Source organism: Miniopterus schreibersii (genome assembly GCF_964146895.1).
Source record: "Miniopterus schreibersii genome assembly, chromosome: 9".
NCBI classification, from domain to species: domain Eukaryota; kingdom Metazoa; phylum Chordata; class Mammalia; order Chiroptera; family Miniopteridae; genus Miniopterus; species Miniopterus schreibersii.
In genome coordinates this window covers 55674017-55693459 of record NC_138118.1, presented here as the reverse complement: position 1 = coordinate 55693459, position 19443 = coordinate 55674017, and the positions used below count along the sequence as shown (strand labels likewise).

Here is a 19443-nt window from a genome sequence, read left to right as displayed (position 1 = left end):
CGTGCGAGATGTGTCTGCACACCAGTTCATCTTCCTGTGGAAATCTCTCCTAGAGTTCCCATCTGGACTGTCCCCTGCACCACCTGATCTTGTTCCTGTACCTGGTGCACAGCTGCATATCTTGGACTTCCCCTCACCATTCACTGGAGGATAGCTGTCATGGTGGGGATCCTGATTCCCAAATTCCCTGCCTTTCTCTTTCTTAGTTTACTCTTCCATTTTGGTGGAGCACAGTAGCTTCCTGAGAAAGGATTTAAGGGAGAAAATATGGGGGAAACTTGCATATATAAAAGTGTCATTACTTTCTACCCTCACCCTTGACTGATATCTTGCCTGGGCACAGAATTCTAGTTTGGAAGTTCATTTTCTCCATTGTCTTCTGGCTCCCAGGGCTCCTGTTGATAGATCCTAAGCCATTCCAATGTCTGACTTTTTTTTTCTCCCGCCTCTCTGGAAACATTTGAAATTCTTATTTTTTATTTTAAGGTTCTGAAATTTCAAGATGATATGTTTAATGTACCTCTAATTTCACTCATTGTACCTGGTACTTGGTGAACCTGTCAATAAAGAAATTCAAGTCCATCAGCTCCAGACAATACTCTTGAGTGACTCATTGACAATTTTCTCCCTGCTGTTTTCTCTGTTCTTTATTATTTCTACTCTAATTTGATGAGCTCTTCTATATGTTCATTTATTTCCCTCTTTTGCCCTATTTTCTGGAAGAACATTTCAACTATTGAGTTTAATTTCAGCCATCATATTTTTAATTTCCAACAGCATGTTTTCCTTCTCTGAATGTTCATTTGCTAGAATAGCACTCTATACTTGTTTCATGATAGAAGTACCTTATCTCTCATAAAAATTGATAGGTGGTTGTTTTTCTAGTTAGTTGTTTTTATCCCTTTCTTTTTTCATGTTAGGGACTTTCTTCACATGTCTGATAATCTGCTCATATTTGAGGTGCGGGAATAGAGAGATGTTTGGGAGTTCCAGGGCTTTCTGACTGAACGCCTGTGAGGCTGGATCCCTTCCAGACAACCTTGATGTCAGTACTGCCTGCTGTCCTTCAGTCTGGACACCTTCAATTTTACTATCTCAGAATATCAAGCTGAAATCCTCCAGGGGGGGGAAGGGGGGGGATGAACAATACCCACTTCAGCAGAGTCAGGAAGCAGTCTGTTAGTGCTTCAGTGGTCTGTATTTTAGCCCCTGCCCTAGCCCTTAATCCTTTACTACCTCTTCCATAAGTAAATGACGCTTTTTTGAGCTTTTTGAGAACTGACAGTATATACTGGCTTAGTTCTCTGTTTAGCTTTCTTAGTTTTGATAGTCATTTGTCACATATCCACTTGCTCTCCACATTCCAAAATCTTGTTGCTGTTGTTTCCTCTCCCTTTCTCTGCCTCCCTGTGAATATCTGAATTTAAAAAAAAAAAAAAAAAATCATTTAGTGTCATTTTGGTGGAATCTCAGAAGGGAGCAAAAGAAGATGCATATATTTAATCCACTGATTTTACCCCGAAATTCACATTTTTTTCCTTCATAAGAATAAAATGCAAATTAAACCTTAATTCTTCCCTTCTTTTTGTCTCTCTTCTGTCCTGATTTACTCAATCATCTCTATGGGCAAAATTTTTTTTTCCAGCTAATATGCATGTGAACTGAGAAGAGTTCCTAAACTGCATTCCTCAGAAGATGACTAATGTTCTCAGAATGGTCAGAGAGAATTACCTGCAGTTTAATGTTCTTCCCTGCTGCACAACTAAAGTAGATGTGATTTCACCATCAAGTTCTCCAAGCCGTGGGATATTACCAACATTGGTACACAAAAGGTAGCCACAAAGCACATCCCTGTGTTAAAACAGTACCAATTATTTACTTTACAACCATGTGCAGCTAGAACAATAATCTTACCTCATTTTAGCATTTGTTTTTCATCAACTATATTATTTGTTCAAGTTACAAGAAAAATAAAATACACCTAAGTTAGTTTATTCCAGCTTTAAAACATGTCCTCTCTGAAACTCATTGGTGCACCAAAATCCCAACTATTTTCTAGCTATTTCTTTATTGTCCATTAGTTCAAATATTTATCGAAAGGAAATTACCAATCAATTAGACTTCTTTTATATCAGATTCTCTCTCCCTATAACATGTCACTGGATATGCTAAAACATTGTTTTAAATTTAATAAATGAATGAATGACCTTTGGATGAGGATTCTTTTGGAATATAGGTCTTTCTTCAACTTGTTGCCCCAGAATTAAAAAAGAGATTAATATGTGCATGCACATGCACACACACAGACACACATACATGCACATGCACATGCACATGCACCTGCACACACCCCCCCTTATAAATTCTGGACATATAGGCTCATGATCTCTTCTTCAGTGTATTTCACCACTCCCCCAATATCACATACAATTCTAATTTAACTTATAAAATATTTCCACTGGTGTTAAATACTATCTTACATATTCTCTATATCTAACACATTTTAATTACTAATGTAGATATGATAAATCTATATTCTAATAAATATCTTGTGAAGACTGATTAGTAGGCCATTAGGATTACATATGAAAATATTAGGCTTCATCAGGTAGAGAAAATGGGAAAATTAAGACTTGTATCTATCACCAACACAGGAAAAATATATTAACTCATTCTTAAAAAAGAATTTTTAAAAATTACATCACCATTTTATTAAGTGTCTGTCATAAACAAAAATGCTTAACACAGAAAAACATATTCAAAAATTTTTCTATGTTTTTATTTATTTTAGAGAGAGAGAGGAAGGTAGAAGGAGAGAAACATCGATCAGCTGCCTTCTGCACAATCGAGCCTGCAACCTGGGCATGTGGCCTCACTGGCAATCAACCCCATGACCTCTGGGTGCATGTGACAACACAACCAACTGAGCCACATGGCCAGGGCTCAACATTTGTTGAGTGTCATTTATGTGCATGGAGTTTACTAAGTACTTTAGTATATGTAAAGAAAATTAGACATGATTTTTATCCTCAAGGAAATTACACTCTGAATGAGAAAAGAAATCACGTGCATGAACAACTATAGAACATAGAGTTGGGGACAAGGGTCATAAGAATAGTACAAAGGGCTGTGAGAGTTCTGAGGAGAAGAAGGAGATGATTTATTTCTAGATTTAATCCAGAAATAATTTATAGAGAAAGTATTGTCCAAGCAGATCTTTGAAGAATGGATACATTTTTGACTGGTAATAAAGTGGGTATAAAGAGTGCTTCCAGAGGAATGAATAGCACAAGCAGAGGCACAGAGGCAGGACAATATAATGCACATATTAGGAGTGCAAGGTTTGCTAGACTTCGCAAGAGTAGAGAAAAACACACAAAGAAATGGATATTTGGGGGCAAATTGTGGAGGAGGTACAGTGCCAAGCTAAGGTTCCATTGTGTTTGTTAAACAAGATAGTATGACATTCTACAAAGCAGTTAAAGTAGAGTTCTGAAATCAGATTGCCTGAATTCCAATTCTGCTTCTATTACATCTTAATTATATGACCTTGGTCAAATTAGCAACTGTGCCTCAGTTTCCTCTTCCATAAAATGGGGAGAACTGACATAAAGACTAAATGACATAACTCATGTAAAGCATAATACAACGCTTAGCACACCGTGTGCACTCAATCCATGTTGGGCATTATTCTTACTGTTAATTAGCTATGTGAAAACAGTGAAATTTGAACAAAGAACTGACATAGTCAAAGAGTCAGTAATTATTCTAGTGTCAGACTCTTAGAGACTGCTGCCATAAAAAAACTGTTAAGAGGCCTTTGTACTAGCTGAAGAGTTAATGTAGGTCTTAGTTTGCTCATTAACGCAAAAGGAATGGAAATGAAGGGATGGATTCAAGACAAATGGTAGGGAGTAAAAGGGAAGAAAGGACATGATTTGCATTTGGACAATTTGCCAGAGAGAAGGTGGAGTCCAGCATCATCTTCTGGGGCTTCTAATCAGAGGGACAGTGAGATATTAAGACCTTTGGGAAAAACAGTAGTTTAGAAAAGTCAGAGCCAGTTCATTGAGTATATATTCTGGTGGCTTTAATTTTTTTGCTTCTGAGATGCTCGCAGATGTCTTCTAGGTAAGAAAGTCCTGAGGCAGCTATAAGCATGACCTGGGCCTTAGAAGAGAGGTGAGTGTACATGTTAAGATTTGGGAGCCTTCCGTAAAGATGATGCTGGAACAGTGGGAAGAGATGAAAGGCAGCACAGTGCTTCATGGGATGCAGAAAACAGGTATGTCCTGGTGGCTTAAAAAGTAGTGTTTGTAATTAACTAAGGGATCAACTCGGGGCTGACTTATCCATCTCACCGTTTGTTGCACTGTATCCACGTGTCTTTATTTTTCCCACAGTTGCCCTTCTCGGTCCCTTCGATATTCAGTTTCTCATAGCAGTATCTGTCGGATGCCATCACCTCTGCAGCAGAATAGAGATTTCTATCAGATATAACATGTGAGCTGCTCAAAATGTTTGCAGCCAGGGAAATAGCCAGTTAAGGACTCCTTCACTACAATGCTGTCAATTCCAAAATTGTGCCCCTGGTTCACAAGTTTTCCTATACTCTAGACGCCTATGACTTATATAAATTTTTCATGACTGCTCATTTGAAATTTGGAAAACAAATCTATTAGATCTTTGATAGGATTCAGGCTCTAGATTCCAAAAACCACACTCCTTAGAATTTGGCCAGTAATTAGGCGAAGACGCTACCAAATGCTTCCTTGGATAAATACTCCACACTTTAATCTCAGTACAGAATATAAAGCACAAATTGCTCACTCAGCAACTTTCATTAATCATAAAGACAACTTTATTAAAATAGTCAGGCCCAGAATAAATGATTCAAGAAACACTGGTATAATTTTACTTTGTTTACCAATTATTAACAGCTATCAAAAAGACAACTACACACATTTTCATTCTGCTTTTAGAAATACTTGAATTCATGCCAAATCTCTGACAGTCAAGTAACATTTGAAGTCGTGTCAGCATCTTTGTCATCTTACGTTTGCTAAAGCCAGGATTGGTTGATGAAGTTATCCAAGAATTAGATCAGGATGATTCTTGAAAACTAATCAAAAGATGACTGTTGGCTTATATCTTTAAAAGTAATAATAATTATGTTGATATTTTCTTTTTTTGTTATTCTCAAGTAGGAAAACAAAACTCTCTTTGTTCAGAGTACCAACTATAGGACTAAATTTCCCCCCATTCCAATGTTTCTCTAATTGCTCAAAAGAGGGAACACACTTCCTCTCCCGAAAGGATTGTAGCCAGTTTGTGATAATTCAGGATTCTCATTATCTTTAGTGATAATTGTCTTCTGAAAGAGTTTAAAACAAAAAACTACTTTCAGAAAAGAGTACTTCTAATACTTCTGGAGAAACACAACATTTAAATCTATTTTAAAATATAAACATATAACTTCAATAATATGTTTTAGATATACTTGTTATATAATTCCCTGTGAAAACGTGACAAACTTTGAAGGAAATAACATTAAAATTTCTCTCTGATATGGCAGAGCAACCTCAGCAGAAGGTAGAAATAAGTAGAAAGCCAGCTGGAGTTTAAGAAAAAACAACTCCAGCGAAAATGCTACAGTTCCAATGCTCCAGTGCCCTACCAGGGTCCACGTCCAGCCCATATGGTTGTACAGGTTTTGCTTCAGGACACTCAGCTGTGGAGAGTGTAAGTGGAGCTGAAATCCAGGTTTGTTCCGTTCTCCAAGCTGCACACCTGGCACGGACTTCACCTGCCTGGCAGTGAAGGCACCTTCTGTCTCATCCAAAGGCACTGCCAACTACCCAAGATGTGTCGGGCTGTGTCTTCTCAGAGGTGCCCTTCTCTAATTTCTACAAAAGTGCCCTTGCTAAGACGTGTGGTGGTTTTAAGAATCCCTCTCTCTTAAAGAGACTGAAAATGTATTTCCCACTCACATGTCCCTTGGGCTGATATCACACCTTGAAATGATCAAGCCACACTATTTACTTACTTTGCCCCCAGACGTATTTGCATTGTCTATCCCTGGTTTTGCATCTTCCTCCAAAGCAAATCCCCTAAAATAGAAAAGCACATCTATGAGCAACACAATGTCTGCTGACGGCAGATAACTGCAAAGTAAATGTAACCAGGAGAACTAGCAGATGAGTATTATAAAGGACTTTTTATCTTCAGAATTGATTACAAAACATTTAACTTGATATCCCTACTCTGACAAGATTTCAGTATTTCTTTCATGAAAAATTTAGGTAAAGATGAACTAACCTACCTGAACACCATCACATGAATATCCATCCATTTTATGAATATTTGGGGCACACTAGGAAAAGAAGAGAGAACTCTGAACCAAATGCACAGCGAACTATCAGGATGAGCTAACCCCTTTCATGTTTTCATTTTCAAAATAGAGTCTGAGAATATGTTTAGTGTCTTAAAATATCTGAAAATAAAAACAAAGAAGAGGGAGCAAAAGAAAATACAATAATTGATGCCCTTTCCCCTAAAAACATTGATTTATCAGAAGCAAAAACAGTTGATCACACAGCAGCAAAGAGAAAGAACTGACAGCAAGGACTCAGCTAATGGTAAAATTTAAGAGCATCTTGCTTTATACAGATTCACTATTCCTCAGGGCAAGAAAAACAAGAGCACAATACAAAAGCACGGGGGATACCAGCATAGACGGAGCAGAAACTATATTTCTTCTTTTTTACCATGAGAAGCAACACATTTCTTCTTTTTTACCATGAGAAGCAACACAGCCCTTACACTCAAAATGACTCCCAGGCAGAAGTGTACTTTGCGCATGTTAGAAAAAGAGATGCTTTAGAGCATGTCCCCATTTTTACCTTGTAGCAAGTGCAGAAAATTCCAAAGCATTCCTATGTAATTTTTAAATTTATTATACATTTTTCTAACATTATAGTAATTATATACTCATTTGAGAAAAGTTACATATATGTGAAACAGCAAAATTAAAACGAAGGACAAAAGTTTCTCATATGCCCACCACTCAAAGACAACTATTTTTTACATTTTGGTACATTTTTTTCTCTACCTTTTTCTACAAGTTTTGATATTTTTAAACATAGGTATAATCAAAGTATAGATACTATTTTATATTCTGCTTCTTTCCTTTACTTATAAATTTCCTCATCATAATAAACTTTTCTGTAGGTATCATTTTTAATGGCTATAATAAATTGCATTGAGCTAACATCATATAACCAATGTACTAAAATATTCACTTATAAATGCAGTAAGTCCTTACTTAATGTCCTTGATAGTATATGTAACTTGAAGTGAAACAATGTATAATGAAACCAATTTTACCATAGACTAATTGAAATAATCTCATCAATGTTATATAAAAAAAATGATGTTGAACAAAACACCATTATTCAAGGATGTGCTTTATCTCCAATTTGTGCTCTTACAACTAATGCAACAAGAATATCTTTGCACATCCATCATTTCACTGTATCACCATCAACACTAAGTATTAGCTTGGAAATGCAATGCTAATTAGATAATAAGAAAGGAAAAAATACTTTCACATGAAAAATATTTAGTCTCTTAGGATGACTATCTTTAAAATAAAGCATTTTTAATGGTTAACATAGATATACCACTCCTGAATCCCTCTTCCCCACAGGAAAAAAATACGCAGGCAGACCTAGCTTCACACGGCCTCAATATGCATGAACTTCAGTTATTACGGTTTTTGTTAAATACCAGTAATCCAAAAAACAGTTCCAATTTCAGTTACCATAATATATTAACTGAGGAATTGCATAAAGCACAAACTTTGCTGCTAGCTCCTCAGCTGACTGATCACTAGGTAAGTAACAGCTGAACGGCCTAACTTGTCACGCTATCAAAGCCTCTGAGTGCTGGTCACTCACCATCAGTTTATTCAGTTCACACACGGACAACAAGGTGTGTAGTTGTGTTGCCTCTCTGTCTTTAGGTGACAGCATTTTACAAAACTGGATAATCAAAAGAGGGAACTGGCCAATAAAGATGAAAATGCAGCAATAAAACAAAAAGTGATGACACGAAGTGAAATTCTAATTGAATGTAAACGGAGTTATAGGAAAAAATTGCTGACTATGGGAATGTTGATCGTGCTGTTCAGCAAAAAACTTCACATCCACATCTTCGCATCTCTTGGAGACAGTTCATGACATTGAAAGCACAAAGGACACAATGCTGAAAGCTGATCCAAACTTAGAATGGAGTATGAAAATTCAACAATGCAAGGAAAAGATGTTCACTGTGCATCCTAAGGTTTACAAGAAGGTGGCACTACTCCTGGTAAGTTTTTTACAAAGAAATAAAACACTTTAATTCTTAATGTTTCTGTTTTAAGTTAGTGTGCTAAATATTAGTTACTTTTCATTTCCATATTTATTTAAAACAAATAGTAAGGGAGTTTTTAAGAGCCTGACAACCTTTTTAAAAGATCACAAAACAACTGCAGTTTCTCCCGTTGACTCCTGTGACTGTATTTGTAGCTTGCGTGGTCATTTTCCTGGTCCTGCATTACCTGTACATACACCGACCCTGTGAAACCTGGGAACCCTCGTCAAAGTTGATCAATGTCCCTATCTTCTCTATTTACAACTAAAGAATGTTAAATTCCAGCTATTAATGACTGTGGCGATGCAAGCTATCTCAGATAAATGAGTCAAGACAGAGAAACAAGCTGCTTCTCAGAACCCAGTGCTCTGTGGGTCTCTCTGTTTCACAAAGCTGACTCCTGTTTCACAAAGCTGAAGAGAGTCGTTTCCTCCTTCACTAAATAGACAAAAAGCTAATGAACTTTATTCTACTTAAAACAAAAAAGGCACGCCTGCAGTCTTGGCTTCGTTCAATGTGAAGACAAAATTATGCTGGACATCTGCTCAAGTTTTGCTGAAACTTAAATTCCTGAAAAGTAAATAAAAAGAGACCTGAGAATTTGGATGAAAGAGAGACATGAGCATCTTGTCCATTTCCCTATCATCTGGGGGGGTCAGTGCACTGAAGATATGCCTGCTTTCCCAACCTGTGTAGAGTAATTATTCTATAAATTACCTGGCTTGAATTTCCTGAGCATATTTCACGAATATCACAATCATTTACTGCTTCTCGGCACACAGTCCCCATAGGCTGAAACTGGAATGAACAAAAATCAATGTGTAAAACTGCTGAAGAAAAATGTCTCACATTATCATCTTTAAAAAAGCAAAATGAATATTTTGGGGATAGGAATATCTTGAACTATTTAAGATGGTAGTCTGTGAAAACCAGTTGTTGAATGAAATGTTAATTTAATACTTTTCAGAGAGAGTTTCTTGTGTATGGAGTAATTTGCACAGTCATCACCCATAATCCCTAAGGTACTGTGGCAAATAGGACAGTGCTTGATGATGCATCTTATCAGAAGGATGAGTCAGTCCAAGTTCTAGGAATTCTTCCTTCCAAATGGCTCTTGGATTTACTCTTCGCCCTTCCTTCTCACTGGCACTTTTATCATATTACTCTTTTTTGCCTTTTCTGCCAAGAATTTAAAGTTACATTTTGGGCTAAATTGCAAAAGTTAGATTTTCTGGCAAAACTATTTCCTCTCATGCTTCCCTTCTTTCCTGCCTCATTTTTACAAAGATTTATAGCTTGGTCTTTAATCTTTCCTAATTTTCTATAATTTGTACCCACATATGAAAGGGTTTTTTTTTTATTTTTTCTGTTTTCAACCACTTCAAATATTTCTTGTAAGTATGAGAGTAGTATAAATATTTTTTTAAGCTCACTGGATTTATCAATTGCAAGAGTATTCATTATAACAAAGGAGACACAAAAAGTTTTCATCTTTCTCCTTTCCTCTTCAATCCCATTTACTTTCCTTCTCCAAAATGTTAATATTTAGGGGTGGACCCTTCTATGCTTTGATCTCTGCTCACAGAAACACACACAGTATTTGGTATGCACACACACACACACACACACACACAAACTTTCCTCTCTTGCCTATAACCCTCCAGACAATTGAGTTTCCTGTTGTTCATGGAACATGAACAGTATACTGCCAACTCCAATCAGCATTTCAACATACTTTTTAGAGAATCCAAACAAAAACTATGTTCATTCATTCATTCATTCGTCAAGTATTTACTAGCCACTTAAAATGTGCCAGGCACTTTCTAGCCACTGGAGGACTCAACTGAGAACAAAACACAAGATTCCTGCTTCAATGAAACCATTTTAATGGGGCTAAATAGGCCATAAAAATAAGGAAATAAGCCGAATCATTTAATTTCATATACTCTGGCTCTCTTCCTCCTAGGAACTGGGGCAAACCACACTTTTAGAACATCTGAGGTAGAAATATGAGCAGATTTAAGGTAGAGTTTATATGAGAGTATAAATGTTCAAAAACTTCCAGAGATTCCTGAGAGAAAGCACAGCGAAGGAAGACTTGCTTTAAGTGCTGGGATATAGCAATAAATAAATCAACCCAAGTCCCTGCCCTCCTGGAACACATACACTAATGAAAGAAGAAAAATAATAAATAAGTATATGAGCAATATTTTACAGCAGAGGTCTACAAATGATGGCTTGAGGGAAAATCTGTTTGGACACTAGTTTTTTTGTTGTTGACAGTATTACAGATATCCCCCTTTCTCCCAGCATTTGCCCCCTCCACCCCACCCCGCCCCACCCCAGGCCTTCACCACACTATTGTCTGTGTCCATGGGTTATGCATATATGCATATAAGTTCTTTGGTTAATCTCTTTCCGTCCCCCCACGCTACTCCCCTCTGAGATATGTCAGTCTGTTCCATGCATCCATGTCTCTGGATCTATTTTGTTGGTCAGTTTATTTTGTTCATTAGATTCCGCATATAAGTAAGATCATGTGATGTTTGTCTTTCTCTGACTGGCTTATTTCACTTAGCATAATCATCTCCAGGTCCATTCATGCTGTTGCAAAGGGGAAAAGATCCTTCTTTTTTATGGCTGCATAGTATTCCATTGTGTATATGTACCACAGTTTTTTTATCCACTCACCTACTGATGGGCAGATCACCACTTGTTTTTATAAATAAAGTTTTATTGGAACATAGCCATGCCCATTGGCTTCTGTATTTTTGATGGCTGCTTTCAAAGGCAGAGTTAAGTAACTGAGGCAGAAACCTATGACCCACAAAGCCTACACTATTTACTCTCTGGCCCTTTACAGAAAATGTTTGCCAACTCTAACTTATGGATACATTATTATAAACATATGTAGAAAAAGTAGAGATACACACAACTTCTCTTCTTGTTCTTCTATTTCCCCCCTCCATTCACTATCTTGCCTCTGGCTCCTCCAGGAGCCCAGGGTGGGGGTATGGGGTAGAGAAAGACCGTTACTTGGCTGGTACAGCTGGAACTTATCTGTGGGATGGTTAATATGCGACTATATTGTATGTGTTTTCATTTTATTATTTTTAGCTTGTACCTTGAAAGGATTATATCACAAAGATCCAAAATCTATAAATCAAAGAAAAATGGCCTAACTAAATGCATCTTATCTATGGGCAGACTTAAAACACTGAGAATTAAAATAAGAGATTGGGGATCCCCTGTTATGGCAGTTAGAAAAGCTGACAGAATAAACAGCTGAGGAAGCCAAAACGAAAGAATGTCTGTTTCACATTTGGTTTCATCTTCCTTTTTAAAGAGTGCTTTCAGAGATCTCTGCCAATGCCTTGCTTGTCTTAAAAAGCTGCCAGAGACGTAGTGGTAACGGGGAAACAACAAAATCACTGCCAGCAGATCTGGGATGTGACTGCACATTTATTCCTTACTGGCTGAATGAGCTACGCCGGTTATTTCACTTCCTTGAGGCTGGGATGGCTCAAGTGAAAAAATATGGATAATAACACCAGAAAAGTGTGATTGCGAGCATTATGTAGCATAGCAGCATCAACCAGGAGTGAATTTGCCCCCAAGGGGACATCTGGCAATGTCTGGAGACATTTTTGGTTGTCACAACTGGGAGAGATTGTATATGCATCTGGTAAGCAGAAATCAGGGATGCTGCTAAATATTCTACAATAAATAAGACACAGCCTCACAACAAAGAATTATCTAGCCAAAAATGTCAATAGTGCCAGCACTGAGAAATCCAGATATAAGACAATATACATTAAAAGTCCTTAGCACTATCTTTGGCACTTAGTAGATACTTGGTTCACATTCCACCCTCTCTTAACTGTAATGAGTAATCAGCAAATAATCAGTGAGAGACTGCTGAGCATATTTATTCATTCATTCAACAAATGTTTACTAAGAACCCGCACCAATTATTGTGTAAGTCCCTGGCTCTGCCTCCATAAAATGTACAGAATGCAAGACATAGTCAGCCTCAAAAATAATGTAGACTATTGTACGAGACTTTATATGAGAACAGAAAAAAGCAATAGATTTCTTTGGAAAAGATAAGCCTCAACCAACTGTTAGTCTCGATGGAAAGGTTTAAATATTGGGAGACAGGTATGAGGACGCTATTGGCGGGATGAAAATAGGTAATGTGTTTAAAGATGCGTATTAAACTCTCTTGCACATTACATATAAGGTGCTATCATGTCTAGAAGTATTCCCTTTGCCCCCTCAACAGCTGGTGCAAGAGATAAACCAAGCTGAGCAGCAAGAAAAGAAAGGTCTACTGAATATCCACTTAGCTTTACAAGAAAGGGAAAACATCATTCAAAGATTCAACACCTGTTTTCATTTAATGTGCACACTCCTCAGGGAGGCCGCAGTAGTAAGAGGACAAACTCTGGGAATTATAAAGGTTTTAGGCCCTAGCTCCCTGCCTTACTTGGTGTAAGGCCCTGGGCAAACTATTTAACCATTACAAGCCTCAGTGTTCTCATCTGTTAAGTGGGAATAAAAATAGTTACCACACCTCACAAGATTTTGTGAGGATCCTGTAAAGCACTGGGCATTTAGTCACTAGTATATGTTAGATACTACTCTTATTAGATTATATTTACTGGCCTTAACAACGTAATCAAATATGTCCTCTTTTCTGTCCGTTGGTTATGAATCAGCATTTACTTACCTTGCACTTTTTACAACAAAGACCATCACTGCACTGAGAGTCTTGAGTCAAGGTGCACTTCTTACAACACTCTGCTCCTTCAAGGACACATTCCTAAGGAATATAAACATTTTCATAACATCAGAAGAGGGTGTGATTTTCCTGAACGTAACAGGCTATTTTCTAAAATAAATGTACAACCTCTCAATGATAATCTTTCTTCCACAAATCTTATAAAATTTCCAGGCATAACCCCTGCTCTGTATGTCCATTTTAGTGTGTGGACCTGGAATGACCCTGAAGAACCTAAAAAAAAAAAAATCATCAAACACCCAGAGACTTACTGCCGGGGTCCCACAGTCACACTCCTCTCCGGTTTCAATGAAGCCATTACCACACTCAGGAGGATCGAGGAGCTGAGATGGAAACCAAAAAGGGAATTAAAATATAGACAAATCAATATCGAAGACCTCAAAGAGACCTATTGCCACACCTATGCTTCTGGTATATCTGTCAGTTATTCCAAAATATACTTTTTGTTTTCCTAAACAGAAAGCATGACTTTCTATAACTTTAGAACTGGGAACTTTTAGAACAGGAGCGTCTAATATTGTTTCCACGTCAAATTTAATCATATTTACCTATATAACATACATACTAAGTAGAGTCTGATAAATGCCATCAAAATAAAAGATGTGGCTAGCCAATGTGGCTCAGTGGTTACAGTGGTTAGAGAATCAACCTGCGAATTCAAGAGTCTTGGGTTCGATTTCTGGTCAAGGTCATGTACCTGGGTTGCAGGTCCAATCCCTGGTCCCAGTAGCAGGGCCTGTGGGATGCAACCAATCAATGTGTCTCTCTCACATCAATCTCTCTCTCTCTCCCTCTATCTCGCTCTCCCCTCCCCTTCCCTTTCTCCCTCCCTTCCACACTCTCTCTTAAAAAAAAAAAAATGGAAAAAATATCCTCCTGTGAGGATTAACAAACAATGGGGTGGGGGTGGGGACTCATCAAGACAATGAAAAAGAAAGACAAAATGAAAACATTTTTGTAAGCTGTCCCTGAATCATCATTTGGCCATATAAAAATAAAATGAAAATTTTTCAGAAAGCAAAAACTCTTACTTCTACCTGCTTTCTATTCCCATCAGAAAAGCCCCAAAAGCTCAAGATTAAAGCTGACTTGGAAATGCAAATACTTGGCAAATCTAGAATATGTACATATAAGGTAAGTTGAAAAGCTCTCTCTTATGAGATCCAACAGCTGAAAAATTTGTGTTTATTATACTTTAGAAAGATTAATAACTAATAACTCTGATCACACTTATTACCTTAGAAGGTTTGTTGAAAAGGCAGGCACCACCTCCACTATTCAGGAAGTCATGGTACTCTTCGATATTACACTGGGTGAACTTCTTAGGGAGATAATAGCTGTAAGACAGAAGAAAATAATAGCTGGGTACAATTTTTTTCTCCCTTGTTTGTATATTACTCTTAAAATTGTTAATATTATACATTTGCCCCAAAATGAAATATAAATTCCACTTATGTACAATATTTGCATTCAATCCCTAAAGGTTTTATTCAACCAGTATATTTCTAAATTCTTCATTTGGTGACCAATGGTGATGATGGATGGGTTATTCATTGTTTGCATACGTATTCAAAGGAAACACACACACCTGTAATTTCAATCAAAGAGAGGAATAATTTATTTCAGAATAAGTATTTCCTAAATATTACAATTGGGCTGGAACCCAAGCTGCAAAGCATTGATGTACAAATGAGTCAAGGTCACGAAAGTCAAAGACAGGTAGGAACTGTTCTAGACTGATGGAGGCTAAAGAGACATAAAAACGTGATGCCTGATTCTGAACCTTTTCTGAAATGATATTCTGAAACACAGCCAGTGTTAAATGAGGACTAAGAATTGTATGATTTTATTGGTTGTACTGTGTTTCTGTAGGAGGATGTCCTTGTTTGTAGAAATGCACACTCAGGTGTTTGCAGTGATGAGGCACCAAGTTAGCAACTTACGATTCAAAGACAAAAGGTTCTTTGTTACTCTTCTTGCAAATTTTCAAGTTCCAGATTGTTTCAAATAACAAAAAATATATATATATGTCAAATAAATAATAAAGGGTCAACAGAAAAAGAAACTTGACTACAGAGCAATTTGGCAATATATGTTAAGAATCTTTAAAATGAGAAACATCTTCAATCTAGTAACTCTTTTAGAAATTTTTCTTGAGGAAATAATTAGCTTTGTGTACAATAATAGCAAATAACATGAAAATAACCTATATGCTCAATATTAAGAAAACTAAACTGTGACATATTAATAAAATAGATTACCATGTACTGATTAATAATCATGGTGTTCAAGAATAAAGACTCAGAAAAATGCTGACTATATAATGTTAAGTAAAAAGTGAATAAACACTTATATATACAACAAGATCCAAAGTTTATTAAAAAAACAATAAAAATGGGCCCTGACCAGTGTGGCTCAGTTGGCTGGGTGCTGTCCCGTGTACCAAGGGGTTGCCAGTTCAATTCCCTGTCAGGGCACATGTCTGGGTTGTGGGCTCGATCCCTAGTAGGAGTAGTGCAGGAGAGAGCCAACTGATGTCTCACTCTCACATGGACGTTTTTCTTTCTCTCCCCCTCTCCCTTCTTCTCTCCAAAAATAAATTTAAAAAAAAAAAAAAATGGAGAGAGAAAAAATACTGACTTTAAACATTATTTTAATATTGTTTATTGTCACATCAGCCATGGTTATCACTGGATAGCGAGAAAAAAAGTGATAAAAAATTTTACTTTCTCTGTTTTTCAAAAACTGTTTCACACTGAGCTTTTATGGTAGTGAAAATACAATTAAGATAATAATAGTTTTATAAAGTCTCCCACTACTCTGCAAGGACTATGTTTGTTCATATCCCGACTTCCAGCTAGCATAGTGGCTAATGCTTTGTGAATCAATTAATGAAATCTGCAATGATTATTTACCCTAAACTTATTTTTCAAGTGTTTCACATCAAACTCTCCAAATAAAACTTGTGTGGCTTTAAGCTGACTGAACTACATTAATTCACTTCACTTTCCTAACAAGTCATATAATTTATTCTTCATTTAAAATTTTTCATACATATATCACTTCCTTTTTCTTTTATTAAATTGTATTTAATTTATTGGGGTGACACTGGTTAATAAAATTATACAGGTTTCAGGTGTACAATTCTGTAATCCATCACCTGTATATTGCATTGTGTGTTCACCACCCAAAGTCAAGTCTCCCTCCATCACCATATATTTGACCCCCTTTACCCTCTTCTACCTCCACACCCCCCCTTTCCCTCTGGTAACCACCACACAGTTGTCTGTGTCTATGAGTTTTTGTCTGTTTGTCTTGTTTGTTCAGAGTATGTCAGGATGGCTGAGGGGCCTAAGGCAACAGACTCAAGCTCTGCTTACCTTTTTCCAATGCCTACATCTCAGCCAATATTTTTATCACTACACCCACTAATCCACCCTACATATCTCTGCCAGAGTTATAAAATTTACATAGGGCTTTCTTTAAGTTTCCTCTTTATTCTAGTGGTCAAAACCTGAGATGGCTCCTACTGTCAAAGAACAAAGTTGCTAATTTTTAGTGTTGGACCCTTAGAAGTCAAAGCCTAGTTCAGCCCCCGTCCTGCAAAGGGCCCTCATGGGTCTCAGCCTGGCCCAGCTTCCTGTCCGTTGCACAGATGAGAGCTCAGTCTGCTCTCTAACAGTGACAGGAAACTTCCCTCTCAGAGAAGCTCTTTTTATATATGAACAGCTGAAATGTATAGCTTGCTCTTACCTTCACTGTGCCAGATCTGATTTCCTATAGTCACAGCCTGTTGTTAACGGTATCAAATAAGACTAACTCCTCTAGCACATCAAGGTCCTTCAAATACCTGAAAGCAGATATCATGTCTCTCCCCAGGCTCTGCCCCAAACCTACTTTTCTGTAGGGTAACATATTCAAAGCATCCTTAAATTTTTAATTTTTATACCTTTAAACAGGAAAGTATTCAATTAAAAACTGCTTTCCAACATTTAGCATTACAGAGGATCTTCAAAAAGTAGAAATAGGAGAGAATATACCCTTCGGAAATACATATCCCTAATTAATGCTGTTAGGTGATGTTTGGCACAGATCAAATTATATATAGCATCACACCAGACAGCATTTTATGCAATGAGCTTTTCTCTTACATTCATCTATTTGATGTAAAAAGAGTACAAAGCAAAGAACTATATATATATATATATATATATATGTATGTATGTGTGTGTATATATATATATATGTATGTGTATATATATGTATGCATACACATATATATATATTTGAGTGTTGCCATTTGATTTTGCTACACATTATGCTTAATGCTAGGCAGATTGTCTATAAAATTTTGTGTTTAATAGTTAATCAGAATACTCAGGTATAATATACTAAATAGCTTTTAAAAGACAAGAACCTCTAGCATGGAACTTAATTGTTGAAAATTATAACTATAGGAAAGAATCTTTATAATTTCCTTTTATTACTAAACAACAAAGCCAAAAATTTTACTTATTTTTCAAGTACAGTTTACATTCAATATTATTTTGTATTGATTTCAGATGTACAGCATAGTGGTTAGACAATCATTTACTTTCCAAAGTGGTCCCCCGATATTTCAAGTACACACCTGGCACCATACATAGTTATTACAATGTTATTGACTATATTCCCTGTGCTATAATTTATATCCCTGTGACTATTCTGTAACTCCTCATTTGTACTTCTTAATCCCTTTACCATTTTCACCCACCCTCCTAACGCCCCTCCCTCTGGCAACCATCATTTTGTTCTCTGTATCTATGAGTCTGTTTTTGTTTTGTTTGTTCATTTACTTTGCTCTTTAGATTCCATATATATGTGAAATCATAGGGTGTTTTGTCTTTATCTGTCTGATCCAAAGATATTTTAAAATAATATTTTAAATATATGTTTGCATGTACATTCCCTCCATCATTTATTTTCCTTGCAGTACATATCTTGGGAGTTCAAAATTCAAAGGTAATCAAATAAATATTTATTGAAAATCAAGTCTATACAAGATATTATGGTGTGAGATATAACAAAAATATAAATTATTGTAAGATGTAATCCTCAAAAATTAACAACTAATTGGTGAATGGAAGCAGAGCACATACAGAATTAAATTATAATACAGGAGTTAAAAATTATAATAAATTTCAAATGTCTAGAAATGTGGTTAGATAAAGAAAAATGAGAATTCTAGATGAAGAGAATATATTAAATCAAAAGAGGCTGAAAATTCATGTACAATTATAGTGAGCAAATTTTTAAGAAGCTGGATAGCCATGTATAATTATGGTTATCAAACTGATCATGAATAGTAGTGGAAAATGAGACTGCAAGTGAGGATGAATAAAGATTACGGACATCTAAATATTGGAGGAAGAAATTGGAGCCTTATCTTTTAGACACTGGAGACTAAACAAAAGTCCTGAGCAGAAAATGATAGGAGTTCATGTGTTGGACACATGAATCTAGGTGCATTAAGAAGATAATGGAGAAACTATGCTGTATACAGTCGTGAACCAAAGCCACATATTATCAACAGGGATGAATCTCACAAACATACTGTTGATCAAAAAAAGCAAGTCACAGAAGAATACATATAGTATGATGCCTTTCCTATAAACTGAAATGCAAAGCAATGTAGTGTATTACTTCAACAAAAACACATATATATAGTAAAAGTATAAAAAAGAATCTGTGAATGATGTGAACCAGAATCTGTACATGATGTGAACCAAATTCGAGGATGTGGTTACTTGAGCTGGGGCTGAGGACAATAAGAGAGAATACATAAGGGATATTTAACTATGTAGGCAGTGCTTAATTTTTTAAATCTGGGTAATAGTTTACAAGTGTGCACTCTTTCACTCTTTATGCCTTTTCAATTATGATGGAAGTGGAGTTCAGGAAGGGAGAGAGGGGGCCTAGAAGCTGGATGAGTATCTGGGATGTTATTGAAATAAGAGCACAAGATGATAAAAGTTTGAAGTAAGGTAGCAGTGATAAGTTTGGCATGAAAGGAATGGTTGTAGAATTTAGAAAAAATAAAAGATTAGTGCCTGATAGTGTGGAAGGGTGGGAAAGTATAAAAACAACTCTCCCACTCCTTCCTTGTTCAGTGACCCACCACTGGCAGCTTGAAACCAGCTACTGTACCACAGGCTTCTACATATGGTGGAAGGTGCTGAAAATCT

The 19443-nt window shown here is 36.5% G+C and overlaps 1 protein-coding gene across 11 annotated transcripts in view; it reads right to left on the bottom strand.

The window, feature by feature from the left end:
* The window catches only part of ADAM22 (ADAM metallopeptidase domain 22), a gene marked incomplete at its 3' end in the record, with an annotated part of 186572 nt that overhangs the window by 35750 nt on the left and 131379 nt on the right, over positions 1–19443 (bottom strand). For all 11 annotated transcript variants that reach the window (XR_013999568.1, XM_081147528.1, XM_081147529.1 and 8 more), the window contains exons 15-22: positions 14457–14556; positions 13471–13542; positions 13148–13240; positions 9133–9213; positions 6323–6373; positions 6047–6110; positions 4362–4467; positions 1732–1851 (exon numbers count right to left, since the gene is read on the bottom strand). Coding sequence is in view for 10 of the 11 variants with exons in the window: in XM_081147528.1 (XP_081003654.1) it covers positions 1732–1851; positions 4362–4467; positions 6047–6110; positions 6323–6373; positions 9133–9213; positions 13148–13240; positions 13471–13542; positions 14457–14556 (687 nt within the window). The remainder of the gene's footprint in view (positions 1–1731; positions 1852–4361; positions 4468–6046; positions 6111–6322; positions 6374–9132; positions 9214–13147; positions 13241–13470; positions 13543–14456; positions 14557–19443) is intronic.